The sequence below is a fragment of the Poeciliopsis prolifica genome, unplaced genomic scaffold (genome assembly GCF_027474105.1).
Source record: "Poeciliopsis prolifica strain line A6 unplaced genomic scaffold, Auburn_PproV2 SCAFFOLD014, whole genome shotgun sequence".
NCBI classification, from domain to species: Eukaryota; Metazoa; Chordata; class Actinopteri; order Cyprinodontiformes; family Poeciliidae; genus Poeciliopsis; species Poeciliopsis prolifica.
In genome coordinates, this window is record NW_026562389.1 from 3,363,127 (window position 1) to 3,385,000 (window position 21,874).

At 39.4% G+C, this 21,874-nt stretch overlaps 1 protein-coding gene across 7 annotated transcripts in view; it reads right to left on the reverse strand.

Annotated features, from left to right (window-relative positions):
- Window positions 1–4,143: 4,143 nt before the first annotated feature.
- The window catches only part of prr16 (proline rich 16), a 19,022-nt gene continuing 1,291 nt past the window's right edge, over window positions 4,144–21,874 (reverse strand). The window contains exons 2-5 of one of the 7 annotated variants that reach the window (XM_055039731.1): window positions 12,618–13,666; window positions 8,325–8,515; window positions 7,763–7,849; window positions 4,144–4,975 (exon numbers count right to left, since the gene is read on the reverse strand). In XM_055039731.1, coding sequence (XP_054895706.1) covers window positions 12,803–13,666 — 864 coding nt within the window. In that variant the 3' untranslated portion in view covers window positions 4,144–4,975; window positions 7,763–7,849; window positions 8,325–8,515; window positions 12,618–12,802. Of the gene's footprint in view, window positions 7,850–8,324; window positions 8,516–9,585; window positions 9,663–12,617; window positions 13,667–21,874 lie in introns of all 7 variants that reach the window. The other 6 variants (XM_055039733.1, XM_055039730.1, XM_055039734.1 and 3 more) reach the window with 6 other exon arrangements.

Genomic DNA, 21,874 nt, shown 5'->3' on the forward strand with positions numbered 1-21,874 from the left:
CTAGAAATTTCCAGCATCAACAACATAACCCTCGAGTCACAGCAGAAAGTAATGCTGTGTACATTACATGTGTTAACTCTAACAATGAAACCAGAGATGTTTCCCAGCATACACAGAATAAAACATTAGTAAGGGTTTGAGCTGTCACAGGAGAAAGCATCATGTTGAAAACAAAGGAAACCAGCTTAGACTTGGGGAAAAGACATGTCAGCACTCACAAAGAAGAAAAAGGCCAGACAATGTTATCACAGCTTTCCTAAGTGTCAAGAACTGGAGTTAAGGGCATCAACAACAAACTCCCCTCAGCACAGGACAAGCCCAGTCGAGGAAGGAAGGCAAGGATTATAAAGAACTAGAGAGAAATGTGTGTAAAATCTCTTTCTGATTAGATAGAAATTGTAGCCTCAAAGAGAAAGATGAACCCTGTTCAGGAATGAATTGTGTGGTCGCAGAACAAAAAAACTCCACTTGTGCAGAAATGAAACCTTCAAGTGAGACTGAAGTACGAAGACACCCCGGAGAAAGATCGTCATGTCCGTCGTTCAGCTGAGAGAAAACTAAAGCTCTTTGGCCATAAAGAAATTGCTTATGATTTGAGAAAGAAGGTAGAGAGAGGTGTATAACCAAACACTGAAACACAGCTTTAGGAGGATTGTGCTGCAGAGATGCTCGTTTACATATGGAAGTGGAAATACTCTTAGGGAGGAAGTAATCTGACTGATGAGGAAGAGTAACCTTTCATCATCCTCAAAATAAGTGTTTTATTTTGATAGAAATTTGATTTCTGAAATTTTGAAGGATTTCTATCAAAGTCTGCCATTAAAGATTTTGATAGAAATCCTTATGCAATCAGCAGCGTCACTGGATCTGAGTTGTCGCTTTGTCTTCCAAAATGGCAATGCCTCAAAACATCTGGTGAAGAACTGGCTCCAGATAACCTAAGTGAATGTTCTTTTTTGTTATAGATGGTATCTCCTATTTATTAAGTACAAAAACATGTTTTGACGAAATCTTCAGATACAATATATTTACACATATAACTCAGACAACTCCTCCATGACTCAGTGGAGGTGCACCATATACAGAGGCTATAGCCCTCAACACAGTTGTTCCCGGTTCAATTCCTCGCCCCAAGCCATTTGCTGCATGTTTTACCGTTGTTTCTCTGTCTGCCCTTCCTCCTACTGTGGCATAAAGGTTACCATTAAAAACACCTAAAGGGATGACATTATGTACTTCCCAAGCACATAGTCATGTTTTATAGCAGTCAAGTAAATATGTTAGCTTAATAAAATTGTATCAAATTTGACATCTTGAAAATGGGCTTCTGCCTCTTTAAGAAGCTCCTGCTCTTTCTGACCCTGTATTCAGCACGACATCACAACAAATAACTGTACTTGAAAATAGTTTGCATGATGAGCTCAGCAGACTTGAAGTTTCACCAAACGTTTTCTAATTGCTGCTGCCGCTAGTCTGGAGGAGCTAAGTGGAGAAGGCGAAGGAAAGGTGTGCTCTCTTTTAAGAAAACATAAAATCTACCAGTTGAAGGCAAATGCCAGAGGGCGATCATATCTACCGGAGCTTTAAGGTCGCAGAATGGACCGATATTTTACGGGAGCTATGTCGGAGGTTTACTGAAAGTGACAATGAACGATTGAAGCTTGTTATCGAAAATAAAAGATAACCATCAGTACCAGGAGTAGAATTTGGGCTCAAGTGGCTTTTATTTTTTGTGGAATAATTTAGCTTCTGTGTTAAAAGTAAAATCTTGTAAGGATCTAAAGTTAGGATGTTTGAATGACAATAATTGTGTTGGTGTTTTAACAACTAGGCACCTTTCTACTTCTCGACATCAGTACCGGATTAATTATGCCGCTATTCATGCTTCTTAAACTTAGTTTATATAACTCCAACTAAATTGCATATTTCCATCCATAATTACACTACACTTCTGAATAATGATTCTTTTTTAATTAATAACAGTCAATGCAATTCAGCTGCAAGCACAAACACATTCCTCTTTGGATTTTTTTTTTATTTGCTCAAGGGCACCAAGGCAGTGAGTTAAACATGCATTCTTTTTTTTTCCTCCAATGCAAATTACCCAGCACGTTGTTTCCAGTTCACCGGTTTGAACGCGTCTGAAGGACTGCCTCTCTATCCTCCAGGCGGTCCTCTGTGACCCTGCCCTTCGTTAATATGGCGCTCAGACTGCGGCCCGTGTCATATAGTCTTTATAAACTTGACAAGACACCATTAGTTTGCTGAAATATCTTGTGCAGACAGTTCACGGCCCCCGAGCATCGCCAGCTTCTATCTCGTCACGCTAATCTCAAGCTAACAGATGCAGCTGATGATGCCATTTAGTGGAGTTTTCACCCCCCTCCTGTTTTTTGGAACCATTTGCTCGCGCTGCCATTTTTTTTTTTTTTCTTCTGTTAGCGATTTTGATTAAGTGCAATGCACTTTGCAGTCAGTTTAATTTCCTCTTTTTGGCACTCGGTTCACAGAGTCATGACATCGTAAGAGATTTGTCTCCAAGAGCACAATTTCTAAAAATCGAATGCAGACGGCGGGGAAAAAGTCAACAGTGAAATATTTTTTTGACGGGGGAGTAAAGTATACACACACACACACACCATCACTGGGTGCAAAGTATTATTTACTTCTCACAAGTTAGTTTCAAAGAGTTTGTGAACACACAAGAAAAATATCACTGACAGCTTTCTTTTGAACTCGACATGAATTCAGTCTGTGTCCAATGAGAAGAAAGAGGCAGAGTTTGTTTGTATTCTGTCATTGGTTTTAAAAATTGCACATTTTGTCACATTAAAACCACAAACTTTAACGTTTTGCATTGGGATTTTATTTCATCGTGAAATATGCCTAAATACAATCCAGTGCTTTCAGTTGCCTTTAGATTTTAAATAATAATAAAAGTTTACCTTCCGAGGTCCATGGTGACTCTGGAGGAGCTGCAGAGAGCTACTGGACATCCGTTAGCCATGCTCTACAAAATGATCTGACCTTTACAGGATTTAAAAAGTCACGCAGGGGATGCAGCAGATATGTGCTCTGGTCAGATGAGACCAAAGCTGAAATTCTGGCCTAAATGTAAAAACACATTACCCACGATGACAGCATCTCCATGGTCAGACAGGTAGTGGCAGCATCATGCTGTGGTGACGTGCATTTTCATCAGGACTGGCAAGTGAACGAGAAGATGGATGAAGCTAAATACAAGACTATCCTGAACAAAACATGTACAACCAGAGCTACTGTCAAATAGTTAAAGCACATTCAAGCGGACCAGTCAAAGTCCAGACCTAAATTCAGTTCAGATTGTTACATAGATGCTCTTCACCCAACTTAAAGGCTCACCCCTCAAACATTTGCAGCCATAATTGGAGCAAAAAACGGCTCTGCTGTTATTATAACATTAACTAAAGAGGGTTGAATACCAATGCATCGCACTTTTCAGATTTTTATTAGAAGAAAAACTTAAAACAGTGTATAATTTTACATCCATGTGACAAATTATGCACCACTTTGTGTTGGTCTGTTACACAAAACCCCATTAAAATACACAACAGTTTGTGGCAGGAAAGTGACATAATGTGAAAAATGTTTTTTGTAATTACAAGTGACTCGTCTGGAAAAGCTGAATAGAATATGATCCGATTTTTATTTTAGAGACTGGAGAATGAACCTGATCAACAAGCTGAGAGGATATGAAGAATACTGTAGCGAGAACGAGTCGTACCTTGGACTCATTTAGACATCCTCTTTGTAAAAATGCATAGAAAAACACAGTGAGGGCAGGACAGAGTGAAGGGCCAGTCATGCATTCATTCATTCACCCAAACCTCCCTTCTGATAAAGCACAACAATTATTTGGTTTATGACACTTTTCTTCTTCATCGTATTCTTTTCTTAAAAAAAAAACAAAAAAAACAAAAGACCTTTGTTTAATAAAGTTGTTTTTTTATCTCTACAAACACAATCTTGTTCATCTGCCTTTCTGGAAAAAGTACTATATGAGGGAATGTCATATTTTGTCTATAAACCTGTTGTCCAACGTAATATCAAAAATATCATCTTTTTAAATGTTAAAGGTCTCTGTAGAAAAAAATGGCTGAAATATATAGATATCAAACATGTTTAATTATATTTGTACACAAATAAAATTTGATGCAAATTATCGCCTCCTCAACAATCCTTTAAAGCTGTAATTTGCCACATTGGACTGAATCTCTCTGCTTTTTAACCGTGGAGTATGCATGGATGCATGGCACCGGTTGAGCAAATACAGAAACGATGGACGTTAACGACTGGACAGACCAGCGGCCAAATCGATATTCATTTCCAAACACTGGTCGCAACAGAAACAGTCCAGGGTTGGGATATGGCACATACTGACATCATACTATTTTCTCCTTTTCTGCAGTCCAGCAGAGACGCTGTTTTTTTCTCCCAAGGCGGGCCTGTCGGGCAATCTGTGCACAATTATGATTCTTAAAAGGCAAATTCCATCGGTTGAGTGGAGCTATTGATTTCCATCTGACAGAGCAAAAGTCTGTGTTGGCGTCAATCAAACACCGATTGACATCATTTCAACCCGCATCTTGTGAGGCTTCATCCAAATCCGCCTCATTACTTTTCTGGGCAGCAGTCCGATCTAATTTAGACGGTTTTATGAACAAACATATCACTCGCAGCGGCCGGCTCTCTTGCCTCGCCTTGTTTTGGAGAGTAATGTTTTTTTTTTGTCGTTTTTTTTTCCACCTGTACAGCTGTCGCCTGAAAGTTGTTTCATGCTCAGAAGAGGATATTGTCTTCTGTCAGTTCAGAGCCATTAGCACTTTCAAGCACCAGAAGGCTGATGTTTGTGCTCCTTCCTCCCTTATCAACCCGGGTCGATTAGAGTGTGAAGCCAGCATCCACTCCTTTCAGAGCTCAAGGATCTCAATGGGCCCTGCAGAGGAGAACAAAAAAAAGGGAGACATTAATGTGGATATCTGACTGCACAGAGGAGAGGCACTTGACAGTCGGAGCAACAACAATTGCTTTTTATAGAGAGCCAAATGAAAGGTATCACCGCCCAGTCACAGGCGCCCGGCGCCACCTCCGCAGGTTATCAAAGTGAATGGGAATCATTTGACGCGTTTTCCTCTGTGCATTACAACCACTTCTTAGAGAGCTGTCGTCTTCAGTCAGGTCTGGAGCAGTAGGTCACCGAGGACAGACAACATTCTGGGCCACTGTTGCTCTCCTGCATCTGATCCAGTTGTTGAGATGTTTCTCTCTCCAGAACACGAAGCAGCTGAGCCCTCTATGTTTTCACTTCAAAGGGGCGTGAAAGCCTCAAATTAAGCCATCGAATCTCTGTAGGTTGCACTGGACCATCATGGCCTTTGACTCTTCCTTCCACGTGTGGCTGCATGACTGCCCCATTAGCGCTCGCTCTTTGTACTCTTATGCTTTGATGTATCCCTCATATGTATCCCTTTAAAGTCATAATTTATGCAAATGACCTACTCACTTTCCAGCATCATGACTCGGTTTGACTCATGGGCTCAGAGGACACAATGAACTGTAAGAAAGTAAACCTTACATGCACCAGATTTATATCTGAATGTGTTGTTGTTCTGAAATGATTACACTAACTAAATATTTCCAGAGGTTGAAATTCTTTTTTAAGGCACAAAGGCAACATTTATGGAGATGCACTGATCAGAATATTGTGGCAAATTTTATTTAATCAACATCGATTTTAGTCAAGTTTGATTTCACTTTTGCACCAACAAAAGTTGTAAAATCCCAGCAAAGCAGCTTGATGAACTTGACTGGCAACTAATCAGAAAGATGAGCTCCGCAAATAACGTTACAGCAAATTATTTCAACTCATTTTTTAAATTATGGTTGAAAAACAGATTAGAGTTGATGATGAGAGAAAAATGATTAGAATAAAATGTTTTTATTTCCCAGATTTCTGAGCCCTTCCTCAGGGTCGCGGCCCCTGCCTTGAAAAATATTGAGACAGTGAACAAAAGGTGGATAATAGAAAGGGATTGGAAGGTTGGATGGGCAGGAAGTTAGACAAACACATGAATGGATAGAAAAACCTGAGGTATGGCAGAACAATGGACAAATGGATGGATAAATAAATAACTGGGCAGATGATTGCTTGGAATAGATGGATGTATAGTCTGACAGACTGACATGTAGACAGATGACCAGACGGATGGATACGACTTTAAGACATACGTATCCAAACCGGTAAAAACTCTTAACCTTCATTTTATGTTAGAAATGAACCTTTAATTCAGGATCTTCTGTGCAGACACAAGCCCTCTGGCATGCAGCGTCATAATTGCTTGTTTAATTTTGTTTCACGCTTCCTCGTATCGTTTTCATTTTATGTGATTATATTGAAATGTAGCTCATTGAGGAAAACAGAAATCAAAGTAAATGATGCATGCAGAACGAGGACGAGCAAACAGACAACCGTGTCTCTTCGCAGGACTATCACCAGCAGCAATCAGACGGAGAAACAACTGCTAATTAATATTCACTGGCAAAATGTGGGTCTCTCTCTGACTGTCGAGTTTTATTACTCGCTGAGTGTTTGCCAGGTTGGAAAATCAAATCAGACAACAGGAGGAGTAGGAGGATAATAAACACACATTTGACTGCAGTTGGGCAGAAGTAAATCAGTTATGACCTACAACAGGGAGCTGCACAGGTAACATTAAGAGGACATTAGAGGTGATTTCAGATTTATGCATACGAGTTTTCATAATTTAAGAGTGAAGTTAATAAGCCCTTGACTTAAATTCACCTCCTTGGATGTTCTACCCTTTTGTTTCTTTTACAAATCAACCGTAGTCAACATGTGTCTTTTTTTAAACAATAACCAATAAGTAAAAAATGATTTCTGCAACATAATGACAATCAAACACAAATATTTTCTCTGACTTCATTGGAATGAATGTTAATGCAGCCACTTATTTTAAGTTCAACATTTTATTTCATTGTCATTATTTTGTGTAATCAGTTTTCTGTTTGACAAGATTTTTTTTGTGTTAAAAAATAGATGCTGTCGATCATGATTGATTTTAAAAGCAATGAAAAGGGTAACAGACCCGAGGGGGTTGAATACTTTCCATAGGCACTCTTAAACACAGAAACTAACATCTTCTTTTGCAGCACAAAGTGTTGTTTCTTTGATAACAGCAACCTCACCCACATGTACACGGAGACGCATGCAAGCAGAGAGATTGTTGTGCATACAGATGCTGCTGAGTGGGAGTGAAGCATCAGCCAAGGGGAAAAGAGAGAAAGAAAGAAAGAAAGAAAGAAGGAAAGAAAGAAAGAAAGAAAGATAGAAAGGAAGAAGGAAAGAAACAGTGAGCGCAAAACGGAGATACAGAGATACAGCGAGAGTAAAAAAAAACAGAGCTGGGGTACGAATTAGAGCGGTGAGCTGGAGGGAGTGGGTCAGTGCCGTTGATTCAGGCCTGACTCACAATGGAGGCGGTCGAGATCCACCTCCTTCCTGCCCATTACAACTTTATCTTGGAGCCTAGAGCTCTGGAACACAGATAGCCTTTAAAAGACAAAAAAACAACAAAAAAACCCAGCAAAACACTCCCACAGACGTGATCAGGGAACCGTGGTATTTTGCTAACAGGAGCAACCTCATTACAAATTATGAGAGTATTTAATAATGTCTTGTGAAAACAGAGGCTTTTCTACTTACTGAATGTCAAAATATTCTCTCTGATAAACACGGGTTTAATCTTGCATTAACCATTAGCTGTTTGTCATGGTGTCTTCAGAGTTTATTCTGCAAGAATGAAGCAATATTTAGTGTTATTCTGTGGCTCAATACCAGCATTAAATTATGCAGTAAGATGGGAAACTGCCAGTGAGCGGGTACAATTTGCAATATTTTGAACTTTTAAATCAAGTCCTTATTGTACAGTAAATAAAACACAGCGACTTGTCAAACGACTGATGCTTTCTGTATAACTTTGAGTCAACTAATATCAACAGTAACAGGGAACAAAAAAAGGGATATTTGGACAGCTTCATTTTTACAGTGTTCTCCAAAAACATTCACATCTTAGGACTTGATCACATTTTAGCAAACTGAGCCAGGAACTACATTTTGTTTGTGATCAATCAAATAAAAAGTAGTGCCTGACCATAAAGCTGAAGATGAAGGACAGGATTTTTAAGATTATTTAAAATTTGAAAAAAATTTCTTATTCTAAAAAAAAAAAGAACAAACAAACAAAAAAAACAATTTAGTCGCCCACCAGTGTTTTCAACTTGATGATTTCGACCCTTGTGGACACCACTGCTGTAAACCTTTCTATTGTAGCTCCGGATGTGAGTTTGGGTTTGTTATCCTGTTGGAAGGTGAACCTTCATCCCAGCCTCAGGTCTTTTTCAGCCTCCAACAGGTTTTCTGTCTAACCAACGACTCTGACCAGCTCCTCTTTCCCTGCTGAAATAGAAACATGATGTTTACAATTTTATCCTTGTTGTTTTCCCATCTTTATGACTTTGTTCAGTAATGCTCTCTAACAACCCGTGAGGGCTTCACAGAATAGCTGGATTTATACTTTACAAGCGCAACTGGTTGCGTTGGGTTTTATGAAGGGGTATTAAAAGGATTGAGGGAAGAAGCACCACATTTTAAAGATTTTTTTTTCCCAACTTCATATTTATGCACTACTTGGTGTTGGCCTAACTCATAAAATCCCAGGAAGACTCATTAAACGTTTATGGGTTGCAGTTTGACAAAACATGGGACGTGAATATTTTTGCGGAGCGCTGCACCTCAGCGTTTGTATAAAGGATCTTCTGCAAGATCATTTATGTGTGTTATCACTGGGTTGCAGCATGAATGGATTTTTAAAAGGAGCTCTCCTCTGTTTATTTCCCAGCATTTTTAAAACCCAGCTTAAATATTCCCGCCTATCAGCTAGGAAAATAAAAGCAGATAAGAGGGAAGTATCCTTTTATTCAACTGATTCCAGCCCCACTGTGTCAACGCCTTTCGCTTTGGGTAAACAGTGCTTCAGTAAGTAAGGATGCACTGCAGAAGAAGAGCCCTCCCATGAACTGCATATAGTGATGATACTGGCTGACTCTTTTCGGCACTAATGTGAATCCGTGTGTCTGCATGCTGCTGCCAGACTCATTAGGTCTCACTGATACAAGATAAATAGAGTGAATGTTTCACACTGAGCAGTCATCAAGAGGCCCAAAAAACACACAGCAGCAAACATCATGCATATGTCTCTTCTCCTCTCTCTTCCACACTTTCCTTCTTGGCCTCTACCCGACTCCACGCTGTAACTCAGTCGCTCCTTTTTTTGTTGCCGTTTTCCTCACGGCTGGAAGTCTGCTGATCCCTAATCCAGATGCCGATTTTAGATTGTAAAGCTGACGAGTTCACGGATCTGATTTAGTCATCATCTTTTGCTTTTTCATACCCTGATTTTCTCATCTATCCACCCCCTCAATCCCAGAAAATAATAACCCCTTCCCCATTTCCTAAAAAAAGCTCACCTACATCTTGAACTTGCTGTGCCTTTGGCTGATTCCTTGCTTTAGGTCTCCCCACCACCCTCAGCTGCTCATCCTTCCTGTTTAACACAAATAATATGTGCAGCAGCAGTTGGGAGCTTTGTCTAGTCAAAGCTAGGAACATAGGTTGGTACAAAGGCTGTCTGAGGCAGGGCTGTTATCTTCTGTTGTCTAATGCGGCTAATTAAGGGCATCGCTGGGAGGAAGGTGCTACTATTCTCATCTAACTCAAGGGTATGCTGTCTCCCCAAGTCTGCCAAGCTGACATGGACTTGTAGAAACACATACACAACTATGAAAGGCGTGCGCACACACATATATCCCTTACGCTTGGTCTCCGAAACAATTATTTGCTCCCCCCTCACACACACACACACACACGTGGCAGTCTTAGGCTTTATTAAATATACTTCCTAATAATAGAAGCTGATAAAATGGAGAGTGCTTCTGCTGAAATTAGGCTGAGATGGTATTATATTAGCGCAGGATTTTCTTTTTTCCAGATGGATTATCAGTATTTAAGAGCAGAACTGATAAGCTTACAGATGATTTAGTCTCATAGATATGAGAATAGGACAGTCGGTCCAGCCTTCTCAGTGAGCGGAGGCTGGGTGAATCAGCACGAGTGAGAGTCGACGAGAATTTTTTTCGCTCTGAATTTGCTCACAAATCAAAGGTGTGTGTGTGTTTTTTTTAAAGAAACATTTCTCTCTCCCTCTCCACCGTTCCAGCTACTCTTCCCTCATTATCTCTTGCTTTTTTCAATCCCACAGTCTGATAACGTCAGAAAAACGCCACTTGGACTGGGAAGCAATGAAGGAGAAGTCAGAATGATTGTATTCATACAGATCTGCGCAAAGATCCAACTCAGTATTCAGGCACAGTAATGAAACGACTTCCTATATGACCTTCTGTTCATATGTATTGATTTGTGCTTGCAGTTCTGGTCAGCAACTTATGTCCTCTCCACAGAGTGAATGTCATCCTAGGATTTATTGATGCATTTGAACTGTACAAGATATATGCACTAAACTATTTTGGAATCATAGTGTTTTTTTTTATTCTAAACGTTCAAAATATTGGTAAAAGCCTAAACGTATATTTGCACCACCACCACCGATTCAGATAAATGTTCAGTGCAGAGAAACCACACACACACAGACGCACACACACACGCACGCGCACTTTGCTACCATTTCGGTGTGGATATCTGACCACTCCTCTTATTAGAAACTGTGAAGTTGAATACTTTATTAAGTTTTCTGGGACAGGGAAAGAATTTCAGCATAATACAAGGATTGATTTATCTATTCCAGAACCAGTTTCATTGTGTGTTTGGGATCATTTTCATGTTGGAACAACCAGTTGTGTCTAACTTTCCACTTTCTGATCCAAACTGTTATCCTGGTTAGGAAGATTAAGCTCAAACCATCAAGTTACTGAAACTCCAGTGTAACTGTCCACAGCGAAGCAAAGTTAACTTGGACTGAGACGGTACCAACCAAGAAAGAAGCCCCTTTGCCAAAATGGACACACACCAGCGACTGGTTTTTGGGCTGGACAATGCAGGCTAACATTATGTTTCTGCAGCTAAACAAACTGGTGGCAGCGAGACAGTTTTTCTGTTTGGATTATGAGCTGTATTTGGATCCTGAATGCTGCTCTCTGCTAGAAAATCTTGATGCATTTTTGTTGTGCAGGAGAAGAAAAATCAGGAGCACAACAGCCATTCAGAAATGTAGCCTAAAAAAAATACTTGTTGCTTCCAAAGGTAACATAATCAAAAGTCCATACCATGCTTTGTCATATTCTTTTCAGTCCCCTGTAGTCATTTTTTCAAAAAGGTTTGACTTTTGGTTCATTCCTACTCTTTTAGTTTATTCTCGCATTTTGTTCTTTATGCATATAGATTTTGTTCTCTTCAGTTAGTGTTATTTTTGTCCCTCCTTGATTTGAAGTTTCCTTTCCTCTCAGTTCTTCTCCGATGTTTATTATTCACCTGTCTTCCTCCTGCCAGTTCGCACCGTTCCACAGCTATTTTCCATCCTCCGCCTGCACTCTGCCTCAGCTGTTTCCCATCTGCCTCTGATTAGTTCTGGTTTTCCATCTCTACCTCCACGCTTCTCCCTGTATTTAAGCTCTTGGATTTTCATTGTTTGTTACTGGGTTCTCCTGTAACTCTGCGGTTTTGTGTGTTATCCTGTCTGTTTGCTTCCATGTCCCACTTTATCTGCATTTGCTTCTGCAAGTTAATATTTATTAGTAAATTTCTCCAATTGTTTAGGGAACAATGACTTTTTCCAAATCAGTCCAAGTTGATTCCAATGTCTTTTTTCCTTTAACAAATGAAATCATCATTTGAACTCTGCTCTTTCCTTTTACACAGGTTATCTTAGGAATTAAAATTTAAGTGATGGATCTGAAACGCTGAAGTGTAAATAAACAAAAAAAGCAACAAGATTAATAATCACATTTTGATTTCATATCATTTTAGCTCCAATAACAAAATCTTTAACATTAAAGTTTGATGTTGTACCATCTTTCCCACCTGAAATAAGATCAGCTAAAACAACTAATCAAATGCCCAAAATTACTACAAGATCCACCCTGAGGTTGAATGTATGCAAACGTCTGACTGGCACTGTGCTTATGTGTTTGAAATTTGTTGGCTAGAATATGAAGGAGGAAGGTGTCCTTGTTTCATCCAGAAAGACATGAATTAATCACAGCCCCCTCGAAGAAACAACTTCCTGACTTTGAGACTTGCTAGTAACGAGATTCTCCTGAGAGACACAGATGCAGTTTCACTGTTTTGGGTCGACTTTTTGAATATTCCCTGATCTTTTTTTTTTTTTTTCCTTCACGCAGAATTCACTGCCTATTAATGCGTGTATCCACAAACACATGAATAAATCTCATAAGAAGACATACTCGCTGTGACGCATCAATGCACACGTGCATTTGCTCTTCCTCCCTTTCCCCTTCCTGCCAAACACAACCACACACACACTCACCGCTTCTCCCTGAGCTTGCTGCTTTCCATCTCAGTATTGCCCTTCTCGCCGTTCCTTCTCGCTTTATCCACTTTTTCTGTTTTCAAACCCTCTCCTCTCTCTTTGTTTGGATAATCCAAAGTTCAGCTCGAGTAGAAAACACTAGGAATCGTTTTCAACAATGTTTGAGTTGAGACCTATCAGAGTCAAACCGTGGTGGTGGTTGTTTTGCGTAGGATTGTTTTATGGGGCTTTAGGGAAGGTGTGTCAGGAGGCACACAAGGTGGTGGAGTGTGTGTCGTTGGAGGGAAACTGTGGCTGACTGAGAGCCCTCCATTTTCCAACATCAGTGGATGAGGGAGAGGATGAGGAGGCGGGGAGGAAGAGCAGTAGTGAACCGGGCTGAGCCGTAAGTCGCTCATCTCGGCCTGTAAGTGGAGTTCTGCGTCGTCTACGTCGTACTGCATATCACAGTCTGGGCAGTAGCCATGATACTGGACCTTCTCGCTGAAACGGACCCGCTCTCTCTCCCGGTGCTCCCTGCCTGGAGCCTTGGGACATTTGTTTTTCTCATGCCGGAGAAGCGGCATCGGCCTGGGCAGCGTAGGAACCAGACCAGATTCCTGCATTTCGCTCTCTCCTGAAATGAAGCACGGAGTGGAAGAGAATAAGTCCTTATTTGGTTTCAGCGGGAAAACGCCACCGTTCCTCAACAAAGACCCATTAGCCTTGGATATATTCCCTGATAAGACCAAAGTTGGATGAGGCAGGTTCTTGATGTTGTGTTCCTCCGTTCTCAGCGTCGTGTGTCTCGGCGGTGGCAGTGGCGGGTGTGGCTTCTTGAGAACCGTCAGAACTCCAGGTTGATGGATGGGTACCGGACTCATGGGCACCTGCGTCTTGAAGATGCAGTCCTCGGGGAAGAGCTTCATCTTCTCCAGGCTGGACGCGGTTGTGGTGGTGGTGGTGGAGCTCGAGCTGGAGTTGAGCGTGTCGGTCTTCGAGCTGTCGGTCAGTCCGTCCTCCTCCAACTGGAGGTCTCCAGTCAGGGTGTCGATGTCGTGAACAACCTGGCGACAACGAGAAGATCCATGTGTCAGTTTGGGAGCTCAGGTCACTCAGTAGAGAGATTACAAAACTATTCATAACCTCTGGAACTTGGTCGGGATTTTTTTGTGATATCTCTACCATCTTTGCACATCAAAAATAGAACTTCAGAATCAGCTCTAGTGTCACAGCCACTGAAGAAATAGAACTAGTGTAAGCATTAAGAGTGGCCATTTAACTGGCCTAATATGTTATAGATATGCAGAGAGCAAAGCTATTTGCGACTGCAAAATTACACAGACTGATATTGGGATGTCGACTGTTATTCAATACACTGAGCCATGACTGTTTGTGCATCCACTTTACCACTATGATCTACTTTGTGTTTGTTAATGATGGAAAATCCTGATACGTTAGATAGGATTTAAAAAAATAATCTTTTCTACATAAAAAGATGTTTAAGGCAAGAGGACAAAATGGGGACAAGGATGTTAAAACACCTACCTAGAGGAGATGGACAGAAAGTGATGTCCTTAAGAGACAGAACAGATTCAAGAAAAGACCTGATAAATTCATCATCATCCAGTTCATCTACTGTATGCCAACCTTTTAGCTACAAGCTGCCTGGGAATCACCTTGATGGCACTAAAATACAGATTTATGTGTGTAAAACTGTGCTGTCATAGCTGTTCTTACAGATTCAGCTAGGACAAAACATAACACAACTTGCTTTTGTAACAGTCTGCCAGCTTGCTGCTTATCTAAATGCTTATTTGTCTGTTATGTGTGAACACAGGCCGGGTCCATCCCATGAATTTAAGGAGCTTTTTCATGCCTGAATGACTCATAGGTCAGAGTTAAGACGCTTAACAAACAGAAAATTAGACATTCCTCTGAAAAACATCTAGGCAAGGCACTGAAAATGAGAGAAAAACAAACCAAAGTGTACAGTATGACTTCTTTTTCCACTATATGTCAGCTGCAAGCACACACAAGATCCTTTAGATATGTTTATAATGTATGGCAAAATCTCCTGGACAACTTCTTGAGTTGTGGCTTTGATAATAAAGAGCATAAATTCTAATGCAAAATAAAAAGGCATAAAAGCGACAATTTATATAAGAAGAGAGCTTGGGAAGAAAACAGAGGGCAAAAAGATATGAAAAATCAATAGGCTGGCAGACTGTTGCAAAGTCGGTACAGTGAAGAACTGCTTAAGTAACAGAATGAATCTGTTATCTCTGAATGTTATATAATTTATGAATACAGAGAACACTGCGGAAAACAATTAGGAGGAGAGGCCTGGAATAGAAGTGTATAATAAGGAAAACTGGAAAATTGGTTAAAAAATGCAGCAGAAATTTGTATTGGATTTTATCTGGACCCTTTGGAAATAACAAATGTAGATGATGCGTTTAAAGCTTACACAGAACTATCAATGATTTCATTTGGACAAAATCTACAGACCTGCAGATGTTTTTGGGACTTGATGAGTTGATAAGTTTGTCTATACATTTATCTACACATTATTCCATCCATTACGCACTTATCTATTTAAAGGTGATAGGGGACTTGAGCTTTAGTAGGTGTTAGCATCTTCCAACCTCCACAAAGCAATCAAACAAGTGCTTTAATCCCTTCTTGATTCATATGGGATGTACTCATTACTGCTGCAGCTTTGCTGTTATTGGCCAAAACATGAAAAACAGTTTAAAATAAAGCTACCATCAGTGCAGTAACTTAATCTTACACTAAAAGGATTTCTAATAAAAATATGGCCATTAATTTAAATACATTTGTTCAGTTGAACAAATGTATTTAAATGTCCAATGTATCTCTTTCAATGGCCATGGGAACCTTGTTGGAGTGCATAAACTATTTGAAATACCAGAACACTTAAATACAAATCTGAAAATTACTTTACATTTCAACTAGATAATGATCTAAAACACATGGCCAAGTAAACAGAAATGGTTCATGAGATACAAAACCAACATTCTTCGAAGGCCATCACAGTGAAATACTATGAGATTTTTTTAAATCTCTTAATCTATTTTTCACACCTCAGAACAAAACTAGCATTTTTCAATGTTATTCTATGTTCTAGTTAAAAAAACAAATACATTTTAAAGCTTTTTCCCATATTATTCTTAAAAGGTAGGAATACATTTGGATGGCACTACAGATGTCTACCATAACAAACACTGTCCAACCACAATGGAGAAGAAATAATAAGTTATTTAACTACTCTGATATTCAGAAATATTGACTTTTGTTTCATAACCATTTTTAAAAATCCACCCAAGATATTCCTTATCAAATTAAATTGTTTATTTTCCCTTCTTTAGAGCTGCTTTGCTTTGATACACACAACTGATTATTTTAAAAATCGCTGCCTGACTTTGTAAGTAGAAAGAAAAGAACTTCAGCACGAAATGTCTACGGAGCCTTCCGATGGGATTTATGCTCCTTGAACTTTTTTGACATTTTGTCCCCTGACATTTATAAATTTCTATGTATTTCACAGGATTTTTTCTTCATACAACACACATCAGCACATACTTATAAAGTGGAAGGTAAAGGGTACATGGTTTTCTTTACCAAAAAAAAAAAAAATCTGAAAAGCATGTAATGCATTTATATTTCGCAGCTTTTACCCAAATAACTCTAAATATTACAAATCACCTAATTATTCTATTCAATTCAAAAGTATGATTTATCAAAATGAGAAATTAAATGTTGTAGCTCCTCTGGAAGCAGTCTGTCTTGAAAAAAATCTAAAGAGGCCTCTGGTTGAAGACATTGCAGATTGTCAAGATATAAGAGTCTGGACAGCAGAGACGGTTTTACTCAGTAACATGTCTAGAAGACGCATATTGCTGGTAAGCACTGCTAATCGACCTCATTTTGTTTTGCTGCTTCACTTTAAATCTGTATCTGGTATTGTTTGAGCTTTTGACATGCTGCAAGTTGCAAAACAATAACTTGTTGGCAGGGTTACACACCTTTACAGCTATCCAAAAGAATGAAAGCAAGAGCAAAAGTCCTTCCAACTGCACAACATCTAAAACCAGAGGGAATAATTATCCAAGCCTCAACCCCAAAAATTATGAACTATAGTCTCCAAATATAACAAATTAGAACTAAGGTAACAAAGCTATTCCAACATGCTACCATCATGAGTGGTGTAATTATAGAGTCCACTTGTGTAAGATTAATATCAGTATAAATATATGTTCTGTAAGAGCCTCAGAAGTTTAAGAAACAAGGAACAATGGACAAAAACAGTATGACGAAGCAATATGTGGCAGAAAACTAACAGTGGATAATGTCCTGTACACAGCATTCCCATGAAACATGGTGATGATTTTCTTCAGCAGGGAAAGGAAACCTAGTCTAAGCTGTAAGAGAATGGATTAGGTTAAATATAGGAAAAAACCTTTATAAAAGCCTAAAAGAGGTTGCAAAATTAGAAAACATCTTGTCCAGAAGTGATGCTGAAAAACTAGTTCATGCAGTTGTTACTTCAAGACTGGTCTACTGTAATTTATAATCTATAAAATGGAGGTTAAAGCCTCCAGCTGATCCAAAACGCTGCAACAAAAGTTCTGATTCAAATGAAAAAGAAACAATATTTCTCCTAATTTAGCTTCCATTGATCGAGTCCCTGTGAAATCCACAAAGGAATCTTGTGTTACTCCTTGTCCCATATAAAGCCCTTAACAATCGACTCCATCAGAGATCTGATTGTTCCACATGTTCCTGAGAACTTTGCTCCCAGACTGCAGGTTTACTGTTGGTTCCTAGAAACTCTACAAGTGGAATGGGATGCAGATCCTTTAGTTATCAGGCTACTCTCTCAGGTTTAGTCTGTGAGGCAGAGACCCCATCTATTTTTAAGATTTTAGATAAATCTTTGAGATAAATCTTAGTTAAAAACAGAGATATGTTGCCAAGTTGGGCTATCTCCATAGAAACATCTAAGTCTATGGACTTGGACCACTGGAGGACCACTTTCCCTCCCTCTGCTACTTTCTTCTTCTGCTACTCTCCAATTTGCATTATGTGATGTTATTTCAAATGTTAACTTTATGTTGTTGTTTTTTTCTCCATAGAAGATGCATCTGGTCTGGTATTCTGTTTGGCTCTGTTGCCTTCCTGGAAGGAGGCATAAACTGAGACAATGGTGCCAACAACTAAACTCTCTCCCTCTCCTGCTGTTAACTTGTTTAACGTAGAAAGTACTCCTACATCAATTCTTCTGTTTTTCTTTGTGTGTATCTCCTGTGATTCCTCAAACCCCCAGTCGGATTTGACTGTTTGTACTGAGCCAGGTTATGGTTCTGCTGGAGGTTTCTTCCTGTTAAAGGGGAGTTTATCCTCTCCATTTAATGATTTAAGTTTATTTGATAGGGACAGACACACATTGACACACAAACTGAACAAAACAGCAGTCCCATGTTTGCGTCAGTGCAATAACAACAGCTAATTCGCAGCACTTGTCCCTAGATGGGCTTTTAAAAAGTACCTCTAAAAATTTAAGTGATGCTACGTGCATGCTCAGAATGAGGGATTGCTTTAAAGTCATTGACACAATGCAAGCGATTGTCGCTATGTGCTCGTCCAGGAGGAATGAAAGCTGCAAGTCAATGACCTGATGCAATCTACTGGGTTTTCTCAGAAAACTTTTTAATGTGTTTGAATTGTGAACTGAACTTAATGCAGTGTTTGATAACTACCATCAGTAGTTAGGTACATTTTTTACCTTCAAACAAAGCAATTTAATTTAAACAGCGTACTGTTGCATTTTAACATAGGATGTATCTATGAATAAATTGAAACAACTTGCTTTTGTGAACTGCCTGAGCTGTGACTTGGCACTATTTAAATGAACTGAACTGAACTGAATAGAGTTGAAATGATCTTGGAGTGGCCCAAAGGTTCACCTACCAGCAGAACACAAAGACCAAAACATAATTGCCTGCACTGGATTTTATGTAGGCACATCCACACATAAAGTATGCAACTCTTTTCATGTTTGGTTTTGGTAAGTATTTTTTTCAAATCATGCAATCCGTTTACTTCTACATTGCAGTGTGTCCTGCTTAGTGTTAACGTTTGCAGTTGCAAGATGACAAAACATTGAAAAAAACACCAAAAGGGTATGAATACTTTTATAGTTTCACAGCTTCAGCGCCAGATCCCTTGAAGATCATGTACTTAATGCTATGTTGTGAAGAACAGCATAGAGTATTTATTGACCTGTGGGGTTTAAATGCTCGTCTAGATTTGCTAACGGTGGTCAAAAGAGAAACAGAGACAAGGAACGAAGTAGAGAGAAGAAAATAATAAAACGAGTGGAGAGAGCTTAACTCTTCATGCTGTCTTTAAGTGGATAATTTGTTGGGACACACACAAGAGGTAATACCGGTATCCCAGTGTGCAGCCCCCGCTGTAGGCCAGGGAGCCCGGGCCGCTGTGCCAAGCATCCGAGCATGGTCCTTCCTCAGAGCCAGACTTCGCTCCAGCCCTGTCTACGAGTTCTAACAGATAAACGCATTTCAAACGGATTATGCCCCAAACACTGGCTTTGATAGTAACATCCCCTCCAGCCCTGTGTTTAATGTGTGAGCTGTGTCAGAATAACTGATCCTCTATACAATTTCCTGCAAGGAAGAAAAAAAAAAAAAAAAACGTAATAATAAAAGAATAAAAGAAAAGGGCACATCAGCGAAGATTACTATAGACAGACTACAATGCCCTCCTGTTGTCATTTAACTGTGATGCCTGCTGTGATAGATTGTAAACTGCTGAAAAGGACAAAAGAAGTTTTATTAATCTCAAACTGTGAGTGAGAAAGACAGAAAAAAGAAACAGGAAAGAAGAGGGAGAAGGAGAAAAGGGATGCAGGGAGGCAGATGCTGTGGAGTAGCCATCCATAATGCAGGAAGCAGAGGCTGTATGCAATAAGATTTCATTAGAATGACAGCTTGTCATGTTAAGGTGAAAGGTTTGGGACGGGTGCCTGGTGTGTACCCAGTGCTGGAATGCAAACATAAGACCAACAACGACTGCAGGTTGATTACAACCGAGGTGGCAGCCCGCGATTCTATGACTGGAATCAGAAGAAGAACTGATTTGATACCAGAAAACAAGTCACAGAGGGACTCAGTGAGAATAGCCTGCAGTATAAATATTTAAAATTCAAATTAAATATAAAGTATAAACCCAGAGCCATATGTGTGAGTCCCTATTAGCATCTCTATCTCTTCATCACTGAGCTCTTAATGCATAGTTGACAGGGGTGCCACCAAGGAGGCCACACAACTATATACTCACAGTTTTTATTCATATAACGTTAAAATAGGAGAGCGTGTGTTTCAATAGGTTAAAAAATTTGTTGGTAATGCTAAATTCTGAGAATTGTGTCCAATTTTAGATATCTTCTCCTGTAAAGCTTTCACAGATTACAAAGTTTTAAAAACAATTAAAAAAAATTTTCTAGCCTTTTACTATTACTACTTTACTATCATTTTCACATTTCAAACTGGCTATAGCATGTCATCTCAGCCTGATTAAAATGGTCAACAGTAGTCTCTGTGTTTGTCCTCTTGAAAATTTTAACTCGCACTGAGATCCCCAAAAGCCTGAGGACATTTCCAAATCCAGAATATCCCAATAAAGACAGAAACTGATGACTCAAAATAATAGAAAAGCTGTTTTTTTTTTGTGATACTTTAAGTTGTCAGAGCACTCCGTCCCTTATTCACTGAAACATTGCCAAAGTGGGTGCAAGTTCATGTTCTGCACCAGACATTTTCATACCCAAGAAAATTAGGAAGAAAACAACCCAAAAAACAAAATAAAATAAAAAAAACTATGTAACTGAAAATAACTAACTGAGGCCGTGCTCTCTGCTGCAGCATGCTGACTATGCATAGCTTGTGAAATAAGGTCACATATTTAGATTTTACAGTAGTATTTTACAGTAGTTGTGCCTTTATGCTTGCTATAATGTAACATTCAAACACCAAACTAATGAATGGCTAACTTCACGTCTGCTTCCCACAGTAACAACTTCTACTCTGAAAAGTGTAGAAGTTGGAAAGGAAGGAATTTTGGAGTTTCACTAGAGGATTTCTCTATCTCTGATTTACTCTCACTAAAGTCACATAGATCAGAATTTTCCTTGCAGATATAAATTGCCAGTTGTCTTTAACTTTTTACTTTTTTGATAAAGGTTGAAGTTTTGAATCCACTCATGTTCTGCAGCTTTTAGGGTGTTTTTGCCAGAAATGTTTTAGTTTTAAAACAAACTCTGATTGTTTTCCCTCTTGGTCCGGTTTGTTTATATAGGGTGAACACAGGGCAGGAACCAAAACAACTATATTGAGACGTTTTGGAGGAGGTGTTCTCGGTGTGGTTCAAAACAAACTCTAGAGCAGTTTGTTTATGGTTTGAGTGCGATCCATTGTCAATCCAGTGCAGCTACGAGAGGCTCATTGCAACTAGGAGTGCACAGATTTATCGGCTCTGATTTTCTTAACATCGGAAGATCAGCGATCGGCCAGTACTTAAAAATGAAGCCAATCTTGCACCAATCTTGCCTACATCAGCAAAGGTCTAAAAATCAACCACTGTCCTCTTTTGTTCTCCAGTGAGAGGTTTGACTGATAGACCAACCCACCGGGTCATGTCTGCAGGTTTGCCAGTAACAATAGTCAACCCACTGGTGCCAACTCAGCGACATTTCATACAAATAAATAAATAGTATCGGCTAAAATAGATTTTTAGAGATTGGTAATCGACAATCAGAAAAAAACTGCAAACGGTGCACCTCTGCTCCCTAATCTTTACTTATTTTTATTGATTTTTTTCCTAAACAAGAAAAGAAGTGGTTCAGGTGTACACAGTCGGTTGATGCATTTGTAGGCAGGAAACGTGTGTTTAACAAATAAGTAAGAAGAAATTGTAGTTTTAAGTCGATGAAGAGAAAATCTCCGGATTAACTAGTGCATCTCTTATTTTTATGTTACTTTTTGAGGGAATGGAGGCTCCATAATGCCATCACTCATTCCTAGCTCTGCTTGACCCAACCCACTTGTGTCCCACCACACCTTTGAAGAACTTTCTGGAGACGCCATTGAGCTTCAAGAGTTGAGATTTTTTAACAGGGAAGGCAATGGACACACAGAGTGGTTGGGATTAGTGAAAAATAATAAAAAAAAGAC